This window comes from Scatophagus argus, chromosome 5, assembly GCF_020382885.2.
Source record: "Scatophagus argus isolate fScaArg1 chromosome 5, fScaArg1.pri, whole genome shotgun sequence".
In the NCBI taxonomy this organism is placed as follows: Eukaryota; Metazoa; Chordata; class Actinopteri; family Scatophagidae; genus Scatophagus; species Scatophagus argus.
This window is the reverse complement of record NC_058497.1, coordinates 3,690,130-3,711,897: the sequence shown is the minus strand read 5'-3', so window position 1 is coordinate 3,711,897 and position 21,768 is coordinate 3,690,130. Positions and strand designations below refer to the sequence as shown.

General features: G+C 40.4%; 2 protein-coding genes across 3 annotated transcripts in view; one reads left to right on the top strand and one right to left on the bottom strand.

Moving 5' to 3' along the window:
• ubash3bb (ubiquitin associated and SH3 domain containing Bb) overlaps window positions 1–7,353 on the top strand; it is a 41,151-nt gene extending 33,798 nt beyond the window's left edge. For both annotated transcript variants that reach the window (XM_046388387.1, XM_046388385.1), the window contains exons 10-14: window positions 2–94; window positions 228–372; window positions 1,310–1,416; window positions 1,544–1,653; window positions 3,218–7,353. In XM_046388387.1, the coding sequence (XP_046244343.1) occupies window positions 2–94; window positions 228–372; window positions 1,310–1,416; window positions 1,544–1,653; window positions 3,218–3,355 (593 nt within the window). In that variant the 3' untranslated portion in view covers window positions 3,356–7,353. The remainder of the gene's footprint in view (window position 1; window positions 95–227; window positions 373–1,309; window positions 1,417–1,543; window positions 1,654–3,217) is intronic.
• A 1,719-nt stretch (window positions 7,354–9,072) lies between these two features.
• On the bottom strand, window positions 9,073–17,212 carry LOC124058831 (porphobilinogen deaminase-like). The gene is given in 16 exon segments (XM_046388395.1): window positions 9,073–11,851; window positions 11,990–12,076; window positions 13,231–13,284; window positions 13,390–13,509; window positions 13,631–13,669; window positions 13,764–13,877; window positions 14,065–14,140; window positions 14,227–14,304; window positions 15,032–15,109; window positions 15,468–15,523; window positions 15,814–15,863; window positions 16,420–16,492; window positions 16,879–16,932; window positions 17,090–17,127; window positions 17,130–17,170; window positions 17,172–17,212. Coding segments are annotated over 16 exon segments (1,158 nt in total). The 5' UTR covers window positions 17,198–17,212; the 3' UTR covers window positions 9,073–11,677.
• Window positions 17,213–21,768: the final 4,556 nt, after the last annotated feature.

The following is a 21,768-nucleotide window of genomic DNA, read 5'->3' as shown; positions in this document are numbered from 1 at the left end:
GGCGAGGCCCTATTAGAGAGCAACACAGTGATAGACTTTGTGTACTGCTCGCCCTCCTTGCGATGCGTTCAGACTGCACAGAACATCCTGAAAGGTGAGAAGAGTCTCCTCCAGAAGATATAATCAGGAATTCTCCAACATTCACTCACTGAAATTTTATCTCTGGCATGTAATACAGGTCTTTTACTTTTAAGATGAGCTCTGATGATCAGTGTTTGTGTAAACAGGTATGCAGCAGGACGGTAAGCTGAAGGTACGAGTGGAACCGGGGCTTTTCGAATGGACCAAGTGGCTTTCTGGGAACTCTCTCCCTGCATGGATGTCTCCCACTGACCTGGCTGCTGCCCAGTTCAGCGTGGACACAACCTACAGGTGACAAACAGGGCGAGATATACCTTGTTTGAACAAGAGCAATTATCACATAGGTGCAAAGCTTTCAGGTACACTAATGCTGCGTTCGATTTGTACTCATAAGTCGTTTTACGAGTTGCTTTCCGACTTCCGAAGTCGGAAGTGATAAATGGAACGCCACCCGAAGGCGGAATTCCAACTTGTCAACTCGGCCGTCCACAGAGGACACCGAGTTGTATCTAAAAATCAAGTGAAGTAATTTCATATTTAATGTTGTATTTATTAAACAGTGTGCTGTGTTCTCAAAGAAACACAGTCTGCCTCTCTTCGAGCTGCCTGCTTTCACTGAGCCTAACGTCACTGGCATGGTGAAGCTTAAACCGTGACACGCACTGGGAAATTGGGTTATTGAAGTAGCAAAGCGTGATGCTCAGATAAGCCTTTACTGAGCTCCTTAACAGTGTGCCTGTTAAAATCTCATTTTAAAAAGCATGACTGTGCAAAAAATATTTTTTTCTATCTCTGACTAATTAGGATGACAGCCAGAGGTGATTGTAGTGCGTGGCTTCCGTGTTTAGGGTGTTATGTTGGACAAAAAAGGAAGCCGTAGCATGTTCAGATATTAGTGGCCACTCTGTTTTTCCCATCACTTAGTATCTGGTTGTGCTGTGCGCTACAGGTCAACCAATCAATCATTTCGGCTGATGTAGATCAGTTTCCTCCATTGACTTTGAGGGGAAGTAATAGATCAAAAAAGAAAAAAATGCTTTTTTACCGTTGTTTTGATGTTTGATGCGTCCTGACAAGGTCAAATATTTATTTAGGTGGGCAGGAGTTCAGATAATAATAAAATCAGATAATCAGCATTTTCCTGCTTGAAGCTGCTGTTATTATATTGGCCTTACAGAACAACTATTGCAACACAGTTTTCTAATGCTTGGTATCTGTGTCCATATAGACCTCTGATCCCAGTCAGCAAGCTCACTGTGTCTGAGCCCTATGAGACCTACATGAGCCGGAGCTACCAAGTGACCAAAGACATCCTGTCAGACTGCAAAAACACTGGTAAGAGACACACAGCGGAGCTCCTGGAGCATCTGGAAGAGGTTGTTGAGCCTGTGTAGGTGAACTTCTACTTTATTGTTTGTCCACTGCTGATGTTGCATCCTGTCTGGGTTTCCACTCTCCGTAGGAAACAACGTGCTGATTGTAGCCCACGCGTCTTCCTTAGAGGCCTGCACACGCCAGCTGCAGGGCCGCAGCCCACAGAGCGCCAAGGACTTCATCCAAGTAGTCCGAAAGGTCTGTTCACTGCATATCTTTTTTAGATCTAGTCCATATGCTTCCCCCCCCATTTTTCTAACCACCCATCATTACTTCCATCTGGTTTCCTCAGTTCTTTTGCCTATGCATGTTTTGGTTAGAAATACCAAAACATGCACTAAAAACTCTAAAAATTGAAAAATAAAATAAGATCAGACTTAAACTAAGTTGTTCAAATGTTCAAAATGTATTTGTTTTTTTCTACTACTTGTCAATGTCATTTTATTTGCCAGCTAAAGGGGGTAAAAATATAATTTTGCATCCACACATGGACCATCATTCTGAATTAATGTGCTACAACTCTTCAGGTCCATCTCACAAAAAATCTTTTCTGTTTAAGACATTTTTGCTTCTGTGATTGTAAGCCCTGATGACATTCAGTCTCAAATTCCAGTTTGACCACTCTGACCAGATTTGGTAAACATGAAGGCGACTGGGGTCTTGCTTGTTCTTGCTCACAACTGGTGACAAAATGTTTGTGCCGTTTGTGGACTCCTAGCAGACTAAACTTCCTCTGTAGATCTTTGTTGGGCTGTCAATAGTGAGAAACTGGGTTTGCAAGCTTTTCTTTCTCAGGTCAGTGAGATTTTAGTGTTTGCTCTCTAACAAAACAAAGTTGTATTTATTATTACTGTAATAATAAATACTATATTTACATTATTACTGTAAATTTATGAGTACTTGTTGTTTTTACCACTGACCATGATCTAAAAATGACGCTTTTCTACTCAGACTGAATTTAATTCTGGGAGAAATGCATCATAATGGCCAAATATCAAATATCAAATCTATTGAAGAAAAACTAAGCAACTTAAATTTGTGCGATATAAAAAATTAACAATCATCTATTAGAATTTTCAAATGATGAAGCAATGATATTGCTCAAGATGGCTGCAGAGTGCAAAATGTCAGATGAGGCCCTAGCAATCTGTGCAGCTTCATGTAAATAACAGCACGGGGTTAGAGAACAGTCAAGTCCACCCATACATAAGCAAAATAATTGTCATCGGGGAAATGTTAGCGTAGGAAGTAAAGCCACTTTGTCAGCTACATTGTCCAAGCTGATTATGCTTCATTTTGAACCAACTCTCTCATCAAAGCAGGAGTCATTTCCTTAAATTCATCCATCCATCCATTTTCTATACCGCTTATCCGTCAGGGTTGCGGGGGAGCTGGAGCCTATCCCAGCTGACTACGGGCAAGAGGCGGGGTTCACCCTGGACTGGTCGCCAGTCAATCGCAGGGCCAACACACAAAGACAAACAACCACACACTCTCACACTCACACCTAGGGGCAATTTAGAGTAGCCAATTAACCTAATGTGCATGTTTTTGGTATTGTGGGAGGAAGCCGGAGAACCCGGAGAAAACCCACGCAGGCACAGGGAGAACATGCAAACTCCACATAGAAGAGGCCAGACTGGGATTCGAACCTTGCTATGAGGCGACAGTGCTAACCACTGCACCACTGTGCCGCCCTTCCTCAAATTCTTAAAAAAAAACAAAAAACAACTAACTATGACTTCCTCTGCTTGTTCCATAGATCCCATACCTGGGCTTCTGCTCCTGTGAGGAGCAGGGAGACACTGGGGTGTGGCAGTTAGTGGACCCTCCCATCCTCCCCCTCACACATGGACCAAACCACAGCTTTGACTGGAGGGAGACACTTCTGCAAGAATGACATCTGTCTGATGTGAACTCTGCCTAACCTGATAATACTACACCCCTACAGACAGCAGTAACAAGTTCCAGACCAGTGTCCCCAGAGCACTGGGACCTTTCTCTTTTCAGCCTCTTTAGACAGCTGGTGGCTTAGCAGTGACGATTCAAGAAACTTCCTGCCTGAAGATGAAGAGTCGAACGAGCTCCAGTCGCTGAATGGTTGGTGAAATGACTCCGTCCCTCTGAGGCTGCTTTCAACAAATGTCCACACTCAGATTTCGTTGTATCATTATTAATTAAAGGAGAGACGAGTTAGTTTGGGCAGTATAGGTGTTATGGGCTGCACTGGGTGGAAGAACCTTTGATGTCAGTATTGTCATCCCAGTCTCAGAAAATTTTGTGAAATGAGCCTGTTTTATAATAGTGAGCTCTTTGAATTATTAGTGAAGAAAATCATTTTTACCAACATGAATGTATTCCATGAAGTACACTGGACTTTGTGATGTGACACTGAATTGATTCCGTAGAAAGCAAACACTTGGAAATCGAACTGCAGTCATTTTCAACTCGGTTGACTCAGGTTTTATTTTTAACTCATCAGTAAAGTTTATTTTCACTGAAAAGTAATTCACAAATCCAAAAACAGTTACTTCTTTAAGATGGATATTATTAAACTCAAAAAAATGAGTTCGTTGCTCACTCACTCCCTGGTTTACACATTCACTGCAGTGAGCAGTCCACTGAGATTTCTATTTTCTATTTGAGATTTCCATTGAGACACCTTTGAATCATCATCATCATCATCATCATCATCATCACCACTGACAGTGCAGTATCATACAAATGTAATTCTGGCTACCTTCCAAATTCAGTGCATTGCATTATGGAAGTGTTAGCAAAAGTTGCGTTTATGCCATATTGTGTTTATGTTGGTTTTTTTTTCTTCTGTTGTGCAAATTTATGAGGGCAACACACAGTACATAAATTTCACAATTCGATTATTCAAAAGTGCGTGAGATAGTAAGTAGTCATTTCAGACCCAGCCTTTGAGTGTGACAAGTACATTAAAATTGCTTTTCGCAGTGTGACTGGCAGGTTTAGTGTGTGTTATCATCATGCAACCACAGAAGTTGTTGCATGTTAACATGAGCTCCAACTCCAAAATATTTCATGTGCTAAGTATTAACATTTTACATGGATAGCATGCTGTGTTAGCATGTCCCTGTGATCCATTTCATTTGGGTCAGAGCACAGCACTGATGTTAAAGATCGAATATCAAAGCTGTATTGTTCATTCATCATGATAGCCATAGACTTAGCTACATGAAAAAATGGCATTGCAGGTTTGGTCTAATCTTAACATAACTAAATGTTTGCATAATATGTATCCACAGTATCTGATTTCATTTGAGTTTGTGCTTATTTTACAAAATTAAATGAGACTGTTGGGATTTTCTATTGAGAGTGTTGTATCACCATCCCAGCAGCATTTCCACTTCACTTCTACATGTGAACAAGTTCCCGACCACAGTAAAAACAGATGGTATAGATTGTTTTGGGTTTTTTTTTTTATTTAGAGAAAAGTCCTGCTTTGTCCTGCTTACCCTGCTTCAGCGGCTGAGGGAATGCATATCAGCGCTGGCTTCATGCGTTCATCAGGGAATTTCCTGATGCCACCCACACAATATGGCACCATGTGTTTTCTCTATTTTGCTGCCACATGTAGCACATCCAGTAAACCGATGTCTTCAACCATTCATGAGGTGTATGTAAGAATGAAAAACAGCACAACCTGCACTATTGACAATCACACAGTAGCTTCTTGATTCTGGTCCAGCACATTTGTAGTGTGCATTTGTTAAATGTTATCAAGGATTCAGAGCAGCTGCAATTAATCATCTTTTCAGAAGTCTTCCAGTTGTTGTTGTTGTTGTTGTTTTTAAATTTATTTATATACTTTTCTTTCAGATGTTACAAGCAAAAATATTAAAAAGAGGATCGTCACTTTCAATAGCATGCTCTGTATCTCAGGTGTTGACTGCATTTAGGACGTATGTATATGCAGCACTGAAAAGTGTTCCATTGATAGAGTGACTGTGTTGTTGTGAGTACCTCTTGAAATTAAAGTGATGTCTCCTGTTACACTGACTGCCCACTTCCAGCTGCAGAGGAAGATGTTGTAAACTACTTCACTTGTAAACAGAAAGGGAAGGTTTGCTCAGGCTGATACTTGACACACATCTCACATGTAGCTTATTAAGACATCATAAAAGTTGCATGTTTTGAGCTTATTAAGACAGTTAAGACCCCAGAGCCTCATTAATCAATCCTACTCAATTGTGGTTAACGTGTAGGAGGCTTTGAGAAATATTATATTGCTTGATAATTTTCTGTCCTGTCTCCACAGCAGGTGCTTTCTGAAGCCATATGGTGGAAACACATACAGAGTGCTTTGGTACACTGCCCTTACAGCACTCAAGTCCACACCAAAAATGCCCAAACACCCAAATCTGACTGTGCAGTTGTATTAAAAGATTTCAGGAGTGAATTTTGATCACTTCACCGAACACATCAAAGATAAATTGTGAAATACAAGCTGTGTCTCATTTTACTGACCACCTCTTTGAAATTGCAAAACACATCACCAAATATATGCTGAAGTAAAAACTCACATGTCATTGTGGCACATTATGCCAGCTTTTAGGCCAAGTTTTAACAACTCAGTATTCCTCCGCCAATGTATTTTCAGTAGTGAGAAAAAGACTTTGAAATTGCATCTACGCTGTAAACCAACAGCGTAGATGTGATGACATTAATATCTGCAATGCTTGTGACATGAGGTTCTGATGTGATCAGTTCACTATGCTGATAGATAGCACAGTACCGAACTGTCTTCAGACTATTGACAAATGTCTCCAAAAGCCCAGAGTTTCTCAGCAAATAGTGATCTGTTGACTCAAATAAAAGTCACTTCCTTATTCAGTGTTCAGTTCTGTCAAAGCCTCCACTGGGTGCTGAGCATTTAATAGAAGTTTATTTTGGAAATGCTCTTTCTTGCTGAGAGTCAGATCAGAATTAGGCCTGGATTATACACCCAAATAGATGCATACACACACAACTTGCAGACACCACAGACGCAGTAGTTGCTACTTACTGGGGTCACCTTGGAGGAAACGTTCAACACACACACACACACAAAACGTACAGCACGGACAGCAAAAAAAGTGATTAACTGCTTATATAGATGCAGTTCATCTCAGAGCAGCCATCTTAACATCTTCCTCTTTCTTTGATCTGCAAACATTACCGGCAGGCTGGCTTGGTGAAACTGCTGTATGACCATGTAACTGTTGTGAAAGCTTGGCTGATGCAGGTGTTGGGCAGAAATACACTGCTACTATATAAATGTGAAAGGTTTTCTTCTTTGAATTAAATGTCATTTCCATCACATGATATACTGGAACAGCACATGTTGTGTTGCAGAGTTACAAACCAAGCACGTTTCTACAGAAAACAGAGACAGTCCTGACAGAAACTTAAGAGGAAGAAGCCATGTTGTTCCTGTATTCACTCTTTATTTATTGTCTTAACATATCACCAAACGTGTACAGCAGTTGACGTTACTTCTTTTGAAATCAATATTTGTTGATTTGTAATTTAAGATTAAGTGTGTCTGTAGGCTTCATGTGCATTTTATTTTAGTTTTGAATTTATCTTCTGTTGTGTTTGCGGAGCACTGAGTTGTAAAGAAGAAAGCTGCCCTTTTTAAAAAGCTCTAATATTTTCATATTATACTCAGGAGGGAGGGGCAGCAGGTATCATGAAATACAATGAGTTGTGGTCATTGTGTTCATTTGCAACTGAGTTTTGTTCTGACTGAATATGAAGTAAAAGTATTATTTTCTACATGGCAATAACATAAAACAAAAGGTGTGCAAAATTACTCCCATATTCATTTGGCTCACACCTACAGTGTAAAGGAGTTCAAATTCAATAAAATTCTACATGCTGCGCTTATTGTTTGTTTGTGTTTTGTTTTGTTTTGTTTTGTGAGTGCATCCAGAATGTCTCAAAGCACCAGAATTCTGTTAATGCATGCTTATTTATTTTCCTAACAACAGCTACAGCAGGCGTTAGAAGGGTGGTTTAAACAAAACAAAAACTAAGAAACAACAAGAAACCAAAATGGCGGATGTCATAAACTGGCATTTGACTAAATACTTACAGAAAGGTATTTCACTAAAAGCCGCAAAAATCTAATCTAATGAAACTAGATCTATTGTCTCTACCACTTATAGTAAAAAAATAATGAATTTTGGCAGAAAAATAAATTATCCTGAAAAAATTCTGGACTACCTCGCGACCGCCCCCAACATGAGCAGAAGCTCTGAGAGTGGGAGCTATTCCCTGACCTCATTCATCACATACTGGCTACCACTTCTGCGCTACTGTAGCCAGCTACTGATGCCCTGTCTAGCCTAAGGCTTAGAGTGCCCTCTACTGACGAAACTGAGTACATTGCACGTACATTGTAATACAGTAATAAAGGCAAGTGATACATAAGTTTCATTATGTTTATAGACCTCAGCTCAAAATTTAGAGGGGGGCAAATATTTGTCTATCTCGCTAAACACAGTGCATATGTGTGTATAACATGTATGCTCTGTAGGGTGGGTATGTCTTACCCAGTGTAGAACGGTATGCATTGATTTTAATTATTCATTAACTGGCTGAGAGCCACGTATGATAGATAAATAGATAGTTAGGAAATTCCAGCAGCATCCACAGACTTTAGATAAAAGGCATGCAATAAATACTAATAAAAGCACAGTAATCAACTCCTCTGCCTGGAGATAATGCTGTGCAGTGGATGCAGTGAGTGGTGCTGCCTCCCCCAGCACAGTGCAGCATAGAAGAGGGCGCTTGCCACAACAGTCTGACAGAACATCTGCAGCAGCTTTGTGTAGATGCTTAAGGATGCCAGCCTTCTGTGGAAGTACAGTCGGCTTCTGTCCTCTCCTGCACAGAGCATTTGTGTTAGCAATCCAGTCCAGTTTATGATCCAGCTGCACTCCCAGGTATTTGTAAGTCTGTACAATCTCTACACAGTCCCAGCTGATGTTCACAGGCTCCAGGTGAGGCCTGGGTCTCCTGTCTCCTGTCCACTCCTGGTACTCCTGTCAGTTTTAGGCAGGTGGGAAAAAATGCTGTAAACTAAGAATGCTGTCAAAAATATAAATGATAACTATTTATTTTTATCAATTTACAAAATGCAAAATGAGCAAACAAAAGAAAAATCTACATACTTACTACCCTCACAGCATTACAGCATTTTTTTCATTCCTGCCTAAAACTTAAGCATTAAGAGCCAGAAATAAAAACAATGGATTAAAAATAGTTTAAAAGTAAATTGATTATATATATATATATATATATATATTCATAAATTTTATTCATGTTCATGTTTGGTCACATGGGGTTTGAACACTGTTGGAAACATTAGGGATGCAGTAAGTATGCAACAAAATATAGAACAAAGAACTACTGACTTTAATGTTGAATTGTTACATCCATCTCCAACAGGTGGATTTATGTATTTTTTAATCCCAATATACGGGCAAAATCATACTGTGTATTGATCTGTGGTGTAAATCAACTGGAGCTGTGAGAGGGAGGAATGTGTCAGCTGTCTGCTGATAAATGATGAATAACAACACAAGGACAAAAAAACTGATATTTATTTCTTGACATCAGTGTTTTAATTTGACATGATGTTGACATAAGTGGTAAAAGAAAAGACACTTGAAGATTCTGTGTCAATATTTCATCATTAACCGACTGATGTAACAATGAATATTGTGATAAAGAACCTAAACAGAAACACTACATTAATTCGTACAGAAATTAAAGCTGATAACAAATATGGCTAATGTTACCTCACACTGTCTCAGGAGGTTTAAATTAAGTATAATATACAATAAAGGATATTCAATATGGTATCACACTAACTGTACAGTGTGTGTGCTGATACACAATGAAGATCTACTGTGATTTATCAAAGAAAAAACAGGCACTCTTCTATGTAAGGCATGTGCAGTTTACTTAGGCAGAAATGATACACTGACTGAGAAGGTACTTTCAAACTACTGAAAGACAAACAATGGCATTGAAGACATGTTTATTTTATTAGGCAAGTCATTAAGGTCATTAAGTTTGAAAATCTATTGCTTTTGGAAACAGTGAAGTTTTGATATGTGGAGTGCATGGCAACATTACAGCAAACAGAAATTTTGTACCCTGCTAAAATTCTGAGTAGCTGTGGATTAACTATGGTGTGCACTCCATTCACCAGAATATATACTAAATTTTATGACTTCTATATCTCAGAGTTATGACTAAGGATCTCATAATTACAACATTCATATCTCAAAATTACAAAAATCCTACTCAGTAACTACAGGAAAACTATAAGTAAGCGATCCATTCAGATTGTGAATTAGAAATGTCGCAATTATGACAGTAAGTCAAATTTACAATTTTACGGAGGTCATAATTATGGGTATGCTACTTCATGTTGACAAAATCTATATCTTGCAATTACAAGAAAACTATGTTACAATTATGATACTCAAGTCATAATTATGAGATTTATTCTTGTTTTGTTTGTTGAATGGAAAGGTGCTTAAGTAGAGCTACACCACAACAAGTACTATCTGCATGAGACTATAGTGACCAATAATCAATTTTGAGCCAGTGCAATGAGTGTGGCAATACAGATGTTAAACACTGTTATGGTTCACTGATATAATCTGTGATATTTTCAGTTAAACAGGTCTAACTTGACATCTCTAACACAACAGGAAGCCACCCTATAGCCAGTTCATGAAAGCCAGAGAGCAGGGTGGCTGCTGTGTGGAGTCTGTATATATTACAATACATCCACAGCTGCAGCATTTTCACTGTATTTAAAACTCATATGCTGATAACTACTACTTAACTGTACTGTATCTGTAGTGACAATGCGTTCAAGAAGGAGGACAAACTGCTATTCATCGGCCCGGTGCACATTTAAAATCACAGCAGAAAACTGCAGAGATGCAGGGATTGTTCCAAAGCTAAACAGGTATTCTCCTGTCATGCAGTGGAACAGTACTCTGTAGGGGTTCAGTACAGAGCTGTACACAGGTAGCATCACTAGCTCTGCCATGCATAGTGTAAAACAAAACACTCCAACCAGCTTATCATCAGTTATCTTAAGTATGACTTCTCTCATTGTAAAAGAGCTCATCTTAAAAGCAGTAAACCATCTCAGCTGAAGATGTTACATTCATGAGCTGAATGAAGGTTATGCAGAAATAGTGTTTTATATTTCAGGAGGAAAATGTGATAAAACACTCCACGATGACACTAATTAGTCCCATAAGGGCTGATCAGGTACTAGTAAACATGAAGGAGTTTGAGAAAGAAAGTCACAGACTCCTCATAGAGCTCAGAGCTCATGAATGAAGGACTAAATTTACATTTATATATCCATTTTTCAACTTTCATACTTAAATTAGCCCAGTTTCACTGCGGTGTTGCCTGCTGCAAACCAGTAAATGCCTTCACAAGCTTGGAAATTCATCTTTGGTACTTTTGCTTTTGAATGAGAAATGAGAATGCAGCTGAGAGAGGAACTAAGAGTAAACTCTCTGAACGACTAGGTATGTCACAATAAAATAATTTTCATTGTTTCATTATCATTGCTACTTTCTAATTATTTTTTTTGAGATACTAAGTCAGTCAGAGGTGTTTCATTAAATGTCTTACATCGCATTGGCTGAAAATGGGCTTTTATAATATGCTGAGACTAGCATGCTTTAAAAAAACAAACAAAAAAAAAGTTTGAAGAGTTTAACCACGAGGATACAGTGCCAGTGATGGTACTGTAAGTGCTGTGACATTGTTTGAAGACCATTTTGTGTTTATCAGTGAAGTTCCCAGTGAGGTGGTTTCAACATGGCTCAGGAGATGGTTCCACGAGGTATGTAAGAACAGGCTGGAACCAAGACCAAGAGTACTGCAGTGACCCTGAACAAGCTGATCAAGCTGATCAGTTTAGCAGCATTTTATCACTCTGAGCACAACTTTGGTCCAAGTAACATTTGAAATCCTCAACAGTATGTCTGCCATTGACTGAGTTCACCAGGCAGAACAGAAACTCGCCATTCTTTTTCTCAAGCAACATGAAATGCGGAATACAAAAAAGGAATTCAAGTTTTTACTTGACACAAGGCTGTGACTGACTCCTGCACTCAAGGACCTGGTCACCTCTGGAGCCCTGCCCCTCAGTCGGGCTGGATTATCTGGCATCGTTGAGCTGCCTGGCCACCGTCAGGATCTCCTTGGCTCCTTTGCTCAGCAGTAGGTTGGCCAGGTCGACCCCCAGCCGCTCGGCACAGTCCTGGGCTTCACCCGAGATCTTGCTGGCTGTGACACCCACTCGTTGGACACGCTCGTCCACTTCCTCCAGGTTCTGTCACACACACCGTTAGCATAAAGGTTGGTGAGTGGTACGAAAGCCGCACACCGAGGGAAAACACGCAACTTCACATATATTACACATTCCGTCCAGTCTCTTACGTGGACAATACACTGTACACTCATTTGTTACCTTGTCAGTAGCAGCAATGCTCGTCTGCATGGTTTCCTTCAGACTGTCTGATCCATCCAGGCTGTACACAGCACCCGTCAGGTACAGCTGGAAAAACATTGAACAGTTTGGTCTTCAGCTTTTATACACAAACATCAATCTCCATCCACTATTTTTTTTATGCTGCCCATTTTAAATGGACTGGTCAAAGTACTACTACTACTACTACCGATAATAATAACAATAATAATAATGCTAAAAGCTCCACTGAACAGAAAGTTGTCTAATCAATGCTTGGAAGTTATAATCGGGCATGGTGAATTGGTGTGCAGCAAGCTTCAATAAGCACTACCTGTTGTACACCATTTGTTTTTCCCAAAACTAAAGAGGAAAGGAAAATGGAATGAATTAAAAAGTGTGGTTGTCTGTGTAAGCTAGCATGTTGGGCTAACTAGCTCGCTACCTACAGCAGCATAGTTTTAACTCCAAAGCTAGTGAGCACATCAGCTAACTACGTTATTTGTGGGGTTATGGGTGATTCAGGACTGGAACAATGATGTGAGGTGTTTCCCCTCTGTGGCAACTGATTCTGCTTTGTCAGAGTGTACACTGTATGCACTGTATGCATTTTTTTTCCCTCATGATGGTGAAGGCTTGACCTGCCCTACTCTGCCTCTGATTGGTTTACCCTGTTATTCTTACCTTCACCAGCCTCGCTCGTCATGCCTATTGCTCACCAACCCATCCAAGATTAGCAGCCCTGTCCTGACCTTCTAAGATATTACAACAAAGCACAAACTTTGTTTTGCTCGACCTTGTTTCTTGTTTTTTATATAGTAGCACGTAAACAGGGATTATGTTACAACAACTGCTGTTTCTTTCCAAACTTTCTACATGGATTATCAGCTGGTGAGGAGATTTTAAAACGAGTCACCCAGGAACATTAGAAACCAGGTGCAGACTGTGTTTTCCCTTAACTCCTGGAGCTATCATTTAATTAGCTAGCTAGCTCTAACTGCTAAAAATCTGCCAATACCTGTGGTTTTATGGACAATATGTCTTCATTTCATCTGGAAACTTATCACCACATGTTACTCCCCACATGGGGCAAGCATGGAATATTTGTTTTTTGTAAACCACATACGGTGCTGCTGTGCAAGAACAGGCGCAGCAACAGTAACTAAGGGGGCGAGACTTAGCAAATGGTTAACTGTACACAAAACGTGTGTGTGTTTGCGTGTGCCTCCACCTAGCATTCTTACCTGGGAGTCCTTCACTTCAGTATGTACAGCCACTGGAACACTACAGCCACCCTCCTACAAATGACAGTTCAAGTCATGTGGTTTTACGTGGGGATTTAAATATTCATACAATGTGAAAACAAGTTTAGAGAATGTGTTTGTGTGTGTGTGTGTGTCTACCAGGTGCTTCAGGAAGGCTCTCTCAGCTATGCAGCGCAGCACAGTGTCATGGTCATGCAGGACAGACACCATCTCCAGGATGTCTGCATCTCTGGCCCGAACCTCCACTGCTAGAGCCCCCTGACAACACACACATATGGACACATGTGAACCCTAAACACACATATATGTGTAATGTGCAACTCTTTTAGCATTCTCTTCTGTGTATTAGTCACATTTTCTATGCCACTGTTCTTCTTACCTGTCCAGCAGCATACATGGAGACTTCAGGCTCCAGGATCTAGCAGTGGAAAGAACGAGACAGATTGACTGTTAGATGAAAAAAGTCACCCAGGGAGCTGACAGGGAGGACTCTGGATGATCATGAACTGTACCTGGCTGATTCGGTTGTCCCAGCCCATTCTCTTGAGGCCAGCAGCAGCCAGGATGATGGCAGCAAAGTCCTCCTTCTCATCCAGCTTCTTCAAACGTGTGTTCAGGTTCCCACGCTAGAGACCACTGCTAAGGAAAACACTTCAGACACAAATATACACTCGGGCCCACTAGCAGCCTTCGCTGACAGCAAAATGCTTCTTTCTGAAAACTGTTTGTTGTGCAGTAAAATTTAAACATTTTCCATCTTATTTCCTGCTATTATCATGTTCTGACTGACAACGTGATGCTCTAAAAGGATACAATATCTTTGAAAAGCAGGTGGGGGAATCTCTTCTTCAGCTGAGCAGCACGGCGCAGAGAACTGGTGCCAATCACACTATATGAACACACACAGTACGAGGTCATCCATACTTTGGCTGTGAGTGGAAAACACAGCTAGATGAATTGTGTGTTTGACTGTACCTGTTGTCTGGCAGAGTCTGAAGAGTTTTCCCCACATGTTTTGGGTGGAGGACCACAGCATCATGGGGGTTTTCTCTCCTGAAAGCAGCAGGAAAGTTAGTGGTTACAGCTGGCACAAATGGCACCAGCTTCCCACACATTTTCATGGACAAAATATCATGAATTTTCCAGGAATCATAGTAACATTTCCATGACCATTCACAGCATGTAAGCCCACAAATACAACTGTATTATTAAAGGTCTCATTCAGCCTTTTTCAGTCTGATACTTGGTTAAGGTTTATGCTGACTTCAAGTACTTCACACTGCCAGCACAAATCAGAAGCTCCACAAGCACTTAAAGCAGTCCACCAATATGACGTGTTCCATGAAAGGCAGAGGTAATGTCACACACACCGTCTGCTCCACTTCACTGACAGAGACTTGTAAGAAACAATGAAGACTGCCTCTTGTGTTGTTACTCTATGCTCTCAGCTAGGCCGTCCTCCAAATACTCTTACCACCAAGGGAAGTGCATTCCAGGAAAAAAAAAAGCTACATAAACACAGGCAAGCAAGTGAATAAAATATGCCACATGGAGTTTTCTTATAAACAGGTTATGTTTATATTTTATGTTTTTCACCAAAACACACCCTTTAAAACATCATCTCAAGGCCTTAATGTTTCTAATACATGTCCTCCCTCACTGAGTTCATCTGCTGCTGAGCTGAGTGTCTGGTCTTTGTGTGCTGTGGGAGCGTAAAATGTACTGCGAAAGGTAGCCACAACACGATGATTTCACACGGACATGTTGTCAGTGCACTCACTTCAGCACAGCTCCGATGGTGAATCCCGGCGGCAGAGTAGTGGGCAGGTCTTTCAGTGAGTGAACAACGAGGTCGACCCTGTGGGACACACAGGAACAGTCACATTCACATACACATACGTGCTCCATTATGTCTCACAGTGTATAATGCAGCCATTCAATGCTCTTCAACGCAGCTACAGAAACAGAGCCACCTGCTACATCTGAGACTGTGGAGGAAATTAAAGGGTTTGATGTGGGACATGCAGCACACAATGGCCAGGTCAATGGTCAAACAGATATTTTTTTTTCTGCTGTAAACACGATAAAAATTATTGGAGTATTGGTGCCAAAATATGCGCAATTGACAGCTTTTCAATGAAACCCCAGCGGCTGGTGTCCGTTGGTAAAAACAATGGTGTGAAGGCAGAGTGGTGTCAGCCACAGATGACACTCACTCATTCCTCTCCAGAGCATTCTCCAACTCTTTGGTGAACAAACTCTTCTCTCCAATCTGTATTCAAAAACACAGGAAAGAACCAGTGATTTTCTGCTACATTTACATTTATCACACATCACATCATAAAAAATACAAAAAAAATACAACAATTGTGGGTTTTGGACCTAAAAAGCAGAAAGAGCGTGATACAAGTCTGCAGTTTACTAAAGGTCATTAAGCACTGATGTCCTACCACGGTCCTTACCATTGGTTAGATTATTTGAACAATAACTCAACTGTAATTTGTAATTATCTCTTAGCTGTCAGTGTCAGTTTATAATGCAGTCTTTGATCTGTCCCCTCACCTTTGATAAAGCTGTGTCGAGGATTTTGTCTCCAGTCGTCGACATGCCAACTGAAATAGAGAACACGCAGACATTTAATAATATGATCAAGCAGTTAACAGCTTGCAAAAACACCAATAACATGTTCACAGTACAATGTTTTGTAAGCCTGAGTGACACTGAATGACAGCCCTGTCTTATCAGTGTCCTTTGTGTTTGTATCAGCCATGTGGTTGAGGTAGGTCTACAGCAGCTTTCACCACTCGAATTGAGCGGGGCGTCCGGCGAATGTGCCGTGTGAGACACCTCCCTCGTGTGCCACAGGCATACAGTGGCATGGTAACAATGCAGACCCACTGACTAAATACCATCAGACAGGTTAAGTGAAATCATCTGTCTGAGTAGAGCAGAGGTGTAGGCCTTTGTAGGGCCTTTAACACATTAATGATTAATCTTAATGGTGAAGCACTTAAAGCTAAAAGAATATTAAAATATCACTCAGCTGAACTCTCATGCACCTTGTCAATGATAGAAAATAGACAAATATGATAGACAGATTTTTTTCATTCAGCTACAAAGCCTCTACGGGATTCTCTGGTAGAAAATGAAGGCTGGGACGATCTTCACCTATTTCCAAGTGGATCTCCGGGTACAGCTCTTTCAACTTGTCTGCCACACTGTTGGTCTGGATGCGGGCCAACTGGGACAGAAGAACACAGCAGTGCTTGACTTAAGCTCAACTGTACTGATAAGTTCAAACAGTCCTCCATAGAGCCAGTGAGCATCAAATCAGTATGATGCTCACTGGCATCTGGAAGCAGCTTATCTTAAGAAGACATTGTTGAGCCTGAACTGTGTTATCTCTGTGAGAAGAGCTCCAGACGTTTTGCTCCTCTGTATCTAAAGCAGCATGGAGCATCAGATTATCCACACTTTTAACTGACACAGTAAAGCTTCGCTTCATATTTAAATTTGAGATTAAAGCTAAAACAAAGACAAATGTTTAAACATACAATGACGCAAAAGCGACACTGTGAAATATTTTTGAAAAAGTAAACTCGTGATTTAATTACTGTAGCACTGTACCTCGCTCTTGCGGGTTCCAATCCGGATGACACGACTAACCTTGCCGTTCCCATCCTGCCAGGACAAAAAGAGATATGAGCCAGTGAGTTTTAACTCACTTTCTGCCAAACCCCTTTAAGATATTCTTACTGATGTCCTCCCCAACAACAAGCACAACCTCCTCTATAACCAGTTCATAAAAGTGCTGCACCATTTTCCCCGCTCGCCTCACCCTGATGTACTTGTAAGGTCCTTCCTCCATAGTTCTGCGCACTGAGTGTCTGCACTGTAGAGGCTATTGTGTCCGCTGTGTCTTGGTAAGAAGCTGTGCTGAGGTCATGTAGCCTCTAGATGCTGAACAGTGGTCTTTTTTACCGGACAGCACCCCGCCCCCCCCCTTTATAACCTCCACCCCAAGATATCTCTGGTTCCAAAAGATAAGTGTGCCAATTCATTGAGTCAGTTGTAAAAGGCAGGGTGGGGCATCTAAGCAGGGTCTCTTGAATGAGGTGTGGTCACAGGGTTTTTGATACAAAGAGGGTTGTGTGGCCAGAGACTTTCCTTCTCTGAAACTCTTTATTTCTGAAGTATAATCAAACATCGGCCTCCATAAACAGACTATCGTGTCTATCATAGACTAAACCATAATATGCCAAAAGGCCATTTAAAGCATATCTGTCAATGCTCTTTCTTTGATGGAAAGATAATAAAAATAACACACAGTGCACATCAGAACATATTTCACTGTACACAAGCCATCCTCTTGAACCTGGGGCCTGGCAAAAAACGTAAAATCTTGACAAACTGTGGTTTAATGTAAAACTGACAAACTGAAAACGGGTTGAAAGTGCAAGGACTGGTGATAACAACACTGCCATGAAAAAGCTCTTTAAGGAATTAAAGTGTCACTGAGAAAAATACCAATATAAAATGAAAGATATTTGTAATACAACTGTTAACACATTTATTTAATAACAGTCTCTCTGACTCACATCTTTTTTGGATTACTGTTGGACTCTGCAAACATTCTTCATACTTCTGAACATACTTCATAACTTTTACAAATTCATGCACAAAACTGCACTGCTCTTTTATTCAACTAACAGTTATATTGTGCAGGTTTTTATATGTTTTAGACTATTTTTATACAAATCATTGTCAGTTTTCTATTCACGCACCCTGACTTGCAGTACTTGCTTTTTAATGTTTCTTAATACTTTCTACATACTTTGTTGCGTGTTACGCTCCAAAACACCACCAAAGCCTTGTATATGAAAATCTACTGGGCGACTACAGTACATTTCATAATAATGAGTTGAGTTTTAATAGTTTTATTAAATCATTTCACAATTAACTTGTTTCATAAATGTTTACATACAACCATATCCAACTTTGTCTGTTTTTTTGTTCTCTTCTGACTGCATTCAAAAATCGATTGATTTAATTTTGCTTTGCTAGGCATCAGTTTGCTGTCTCTTCAGCATGAGGTTACAGCTGTCAGCAGTTGGCACTCTTTCAGTCCACAGGCATCAGGTAGAACAAACAGCGCTTAATCTAAAGAAAGTTCTGAACTTTTCTTTGATTGTTTGTCTCGCAGACAGATACATAACAGTTACATTATAGACTCCTACCGAACGGACACACGTTGGGTGGGAGCAGACACTTTAACTGGTGGTCAAAATAACTGCAGATCTACTATGTGGGAAGTACACTTTTACTTTTCTAATGAAGTAAAGTGTACGTACGGATATTTCTATGAATGTAGCTCACGTCGTCGTCACTTTACGTACATGCAGCCTATGAGGGAAACAGCCCTTCAACACAGTGTGGAGATGGCTGTTAGCTGTGTGAGGTGCGACCAGATTATTTTGTGATACATCTTACCATTGATCGTGTGCTATATTTCACTCTCTAACATTTCCTTACTGTAAGCCTTATATTCGTATAATTAACAGAAAGAGCAGATGAGAAATTCAATAACCTTTCTCTTTCTTTTTCGGACGGAGTGCACCACCTCATGTCTGTGGTGCCGCACACTATGGCCATCCCTCCAACAAGACTGTACTACTATTAAATAAAATCTTCATTTACTTAATGTCATTGGAGTTTTTGCTTCAACTGACAACTGATGTGTAAGTTTCAAGTCTTTTTAATTAGATTTTCATAATGTACTGAATTGAGCAGAAATCAGTGACTGCCTGGAAGGAGGGGTAAATGATGTTAAACGCTAGAGTGAACCATTACTGTGACTGAAGGAAAAACTACATTAATGTTAAGTAACAGGATTTTATTTAATAGTGTATAGCCTTTACTAAATCAGTCTCTTTGGAGGGATGGTCAACATGTCGTGTGTGGCACCACAGACTATCTCTGTGGCCATCCTTCATTATAAAAAGTGATCTTGCAGCAGGACACAGCAGTATCCCACCCTGTTAAAGCTGTGTCTAAACTGGAGTGTACTGAAGAACACTGCTGTGATGAGTGAGATAAACGTCTGTTAATGCGGGCGTATTACCCTTCAGTGTAATTTGCACTCCAGACTGCATGTTTCACCTCAAGGCTTGAAGACAGTTTAAACTGGTCTCACAACGACCTGACGTCAGATTAATAATGCTATGATGATAGGGATATAAGAATGACAGCAAGAAAATGGTGGAAGGGGGTGGAAGGTAACGTATGATCGATGGCAAGATGTATCACAAGTCAATCCGTCCGCAGCGCACACAGCTAACAGGTTGGGTTAAGCAAATACCTCTGGCTGCTTCACTTAAAGGCTGCGTGTATGTGCGGACACATTAAAACGATCATGACACGAGTTACGTTCAAAGGAATACACACACACACACACATACACATACACACATTTACACTTCTTCATTGACACCTCTGCGACGGTCCCGAGGTAACCTGACCACCAGCTAAACTGTTACACCGCTTCGCAAAACTGGGTTAGCTAAAGAGGTAGTGAGTACTACTACACAACGTTGACAAGATATTCATACTGCCGTGGTTCATCAACCAAGCAGGTCGACTACTCGGTCAAAACAGTGTCATGTTAAACCTTTCAAACAAGTTCATGCTTTCTGACCTCTACCTGTCAACTTTGACACACCGCTCATCTCTTTCTAATGGTCCAATGGAGAACTGAGCAGTGAAACAGACAAACGGATTAACCAATCGCGCTCCAACTGACGGGCGCATACGGAAATAGCGTTGGCCACACAGGAACCACGGTGCTGCTGCATGCACAGTGCTAACCACCGGGTCACGTTGGTTAAAACCTACCGGAGAACTTGCGTCCCTCGACATATCGGTGATCCGGTTCACTGTGGCAATATTTCAAGAATCAGTGGCGCGTTTTGTCTGACACAGACACCACTAAAAACATGAAATCCGTGAAACTGGAGAGCGCGCCCCTTTCGTGCCGCTCCGTTATGAATGAACGCGGAACCTGTGACGTCATTGGATCGTCTGGAGGTCATTTCCTTGTTCCGTCTATCAGTTTCCTGTATAAGATAGTATGTGACGAGTCCCGTATTGATACGTGTCCAATATGTAGAGTCTGTTGTGGTGAAGTTTATATAAAGAGAAAGTTTTCTTAAAATGTGTACTAGAAGTCTACACAACATGTAAGCCTCTAGAGGGATTACTTCAAAGCTGGTGTCCTTTTTCAGTTGTGGCCCGATGGTGTTGCTATAATAACTGCTCGTATACAAAGTGCCAGCTTACTACACTACTTCCATGGCAAGATATTTTCAAAAGGAAAGGTTCAAAAAACCTTTGGGGAATGTAGTGGAGTCACATATCATTGATATAGTCGTCCCCCATAGTCCTCATTTTCTTGGTTACGATATATTAGGATAAGGCAGGCGTACAGTGAAACGTGCAGAAACTTCATGTTCACACTGGACAAACAGAGCATGGAGCGCAAATAAGGACATCTGGCGGCCAAGGGAAGTTACTGCAACACCGAGTTCACCATTGTTATGGTAGAGAATAAATTGAATAGTCTTTACGGTTTGCATATACCGATCAAATATCCAGTAGTTTGCAGAAACTAAGTGAAACTAAGGACGTTGTAATACAAAAAAACTTAAAGAGTCTGAAATAAATACATTATGATATACACAACACACACAATAAGGTGTACTATTACTGCACTTTATTCTTTGTTCCTTGTAACAAACATGTATTTAGCTTGCTATGTGTTTTCATCTGTAATATATGTAATCCACCATTTTCAATGCACTTTACTTTTTTGCAATGCTAGTTGTCCTCCATTAATGCAAATAAAATTTGGATCAAATTGAAATGGGCAGTCACAGCATGTGTATGAGTTAAAATGTAAACTAAATGTTCAGTATCTCATTAATTTGATTTGGCAGACACGTGTCCAAACTATAGTGCAAAGTCATCCAAATGAGGTACAATCCAAGCTGCAGTGCAGAGGCTGAAGTGAGCATTGATATCTGCAAAGACGATATCATGCAAAAGATTAAATAAAATAAATAATTACATGGTGTTATATATTTCAGCATACCTACTTCTATGGCCCAAATCCTTACATTTCACAGACACACAAGGCCAGGCAATCCAACCCAATAAGATTATTCATGTGGTAATGATTTTTATCATTCTGGAATATGGGCACATGAAAGTTGTCGAAGTGATGCTGGATTACATTCATTTTTAGCACTTTGAGGACAACAAAAACTACATAAGTTTAACTGATTTCTGTAATCATTGTTATTAACAATGGGGCATCAATCAGTGTGACCGACCCTAAAGTACGTACAAGTGTCTGTCATATTGTCTAATTCAGATGAATTTGTTGATGTTTAAGATTAGAGTTTAGTGGCTGCGACAACAGAGATTAGAATAATCGCTCATCTAACACAGGAGAAATGCATT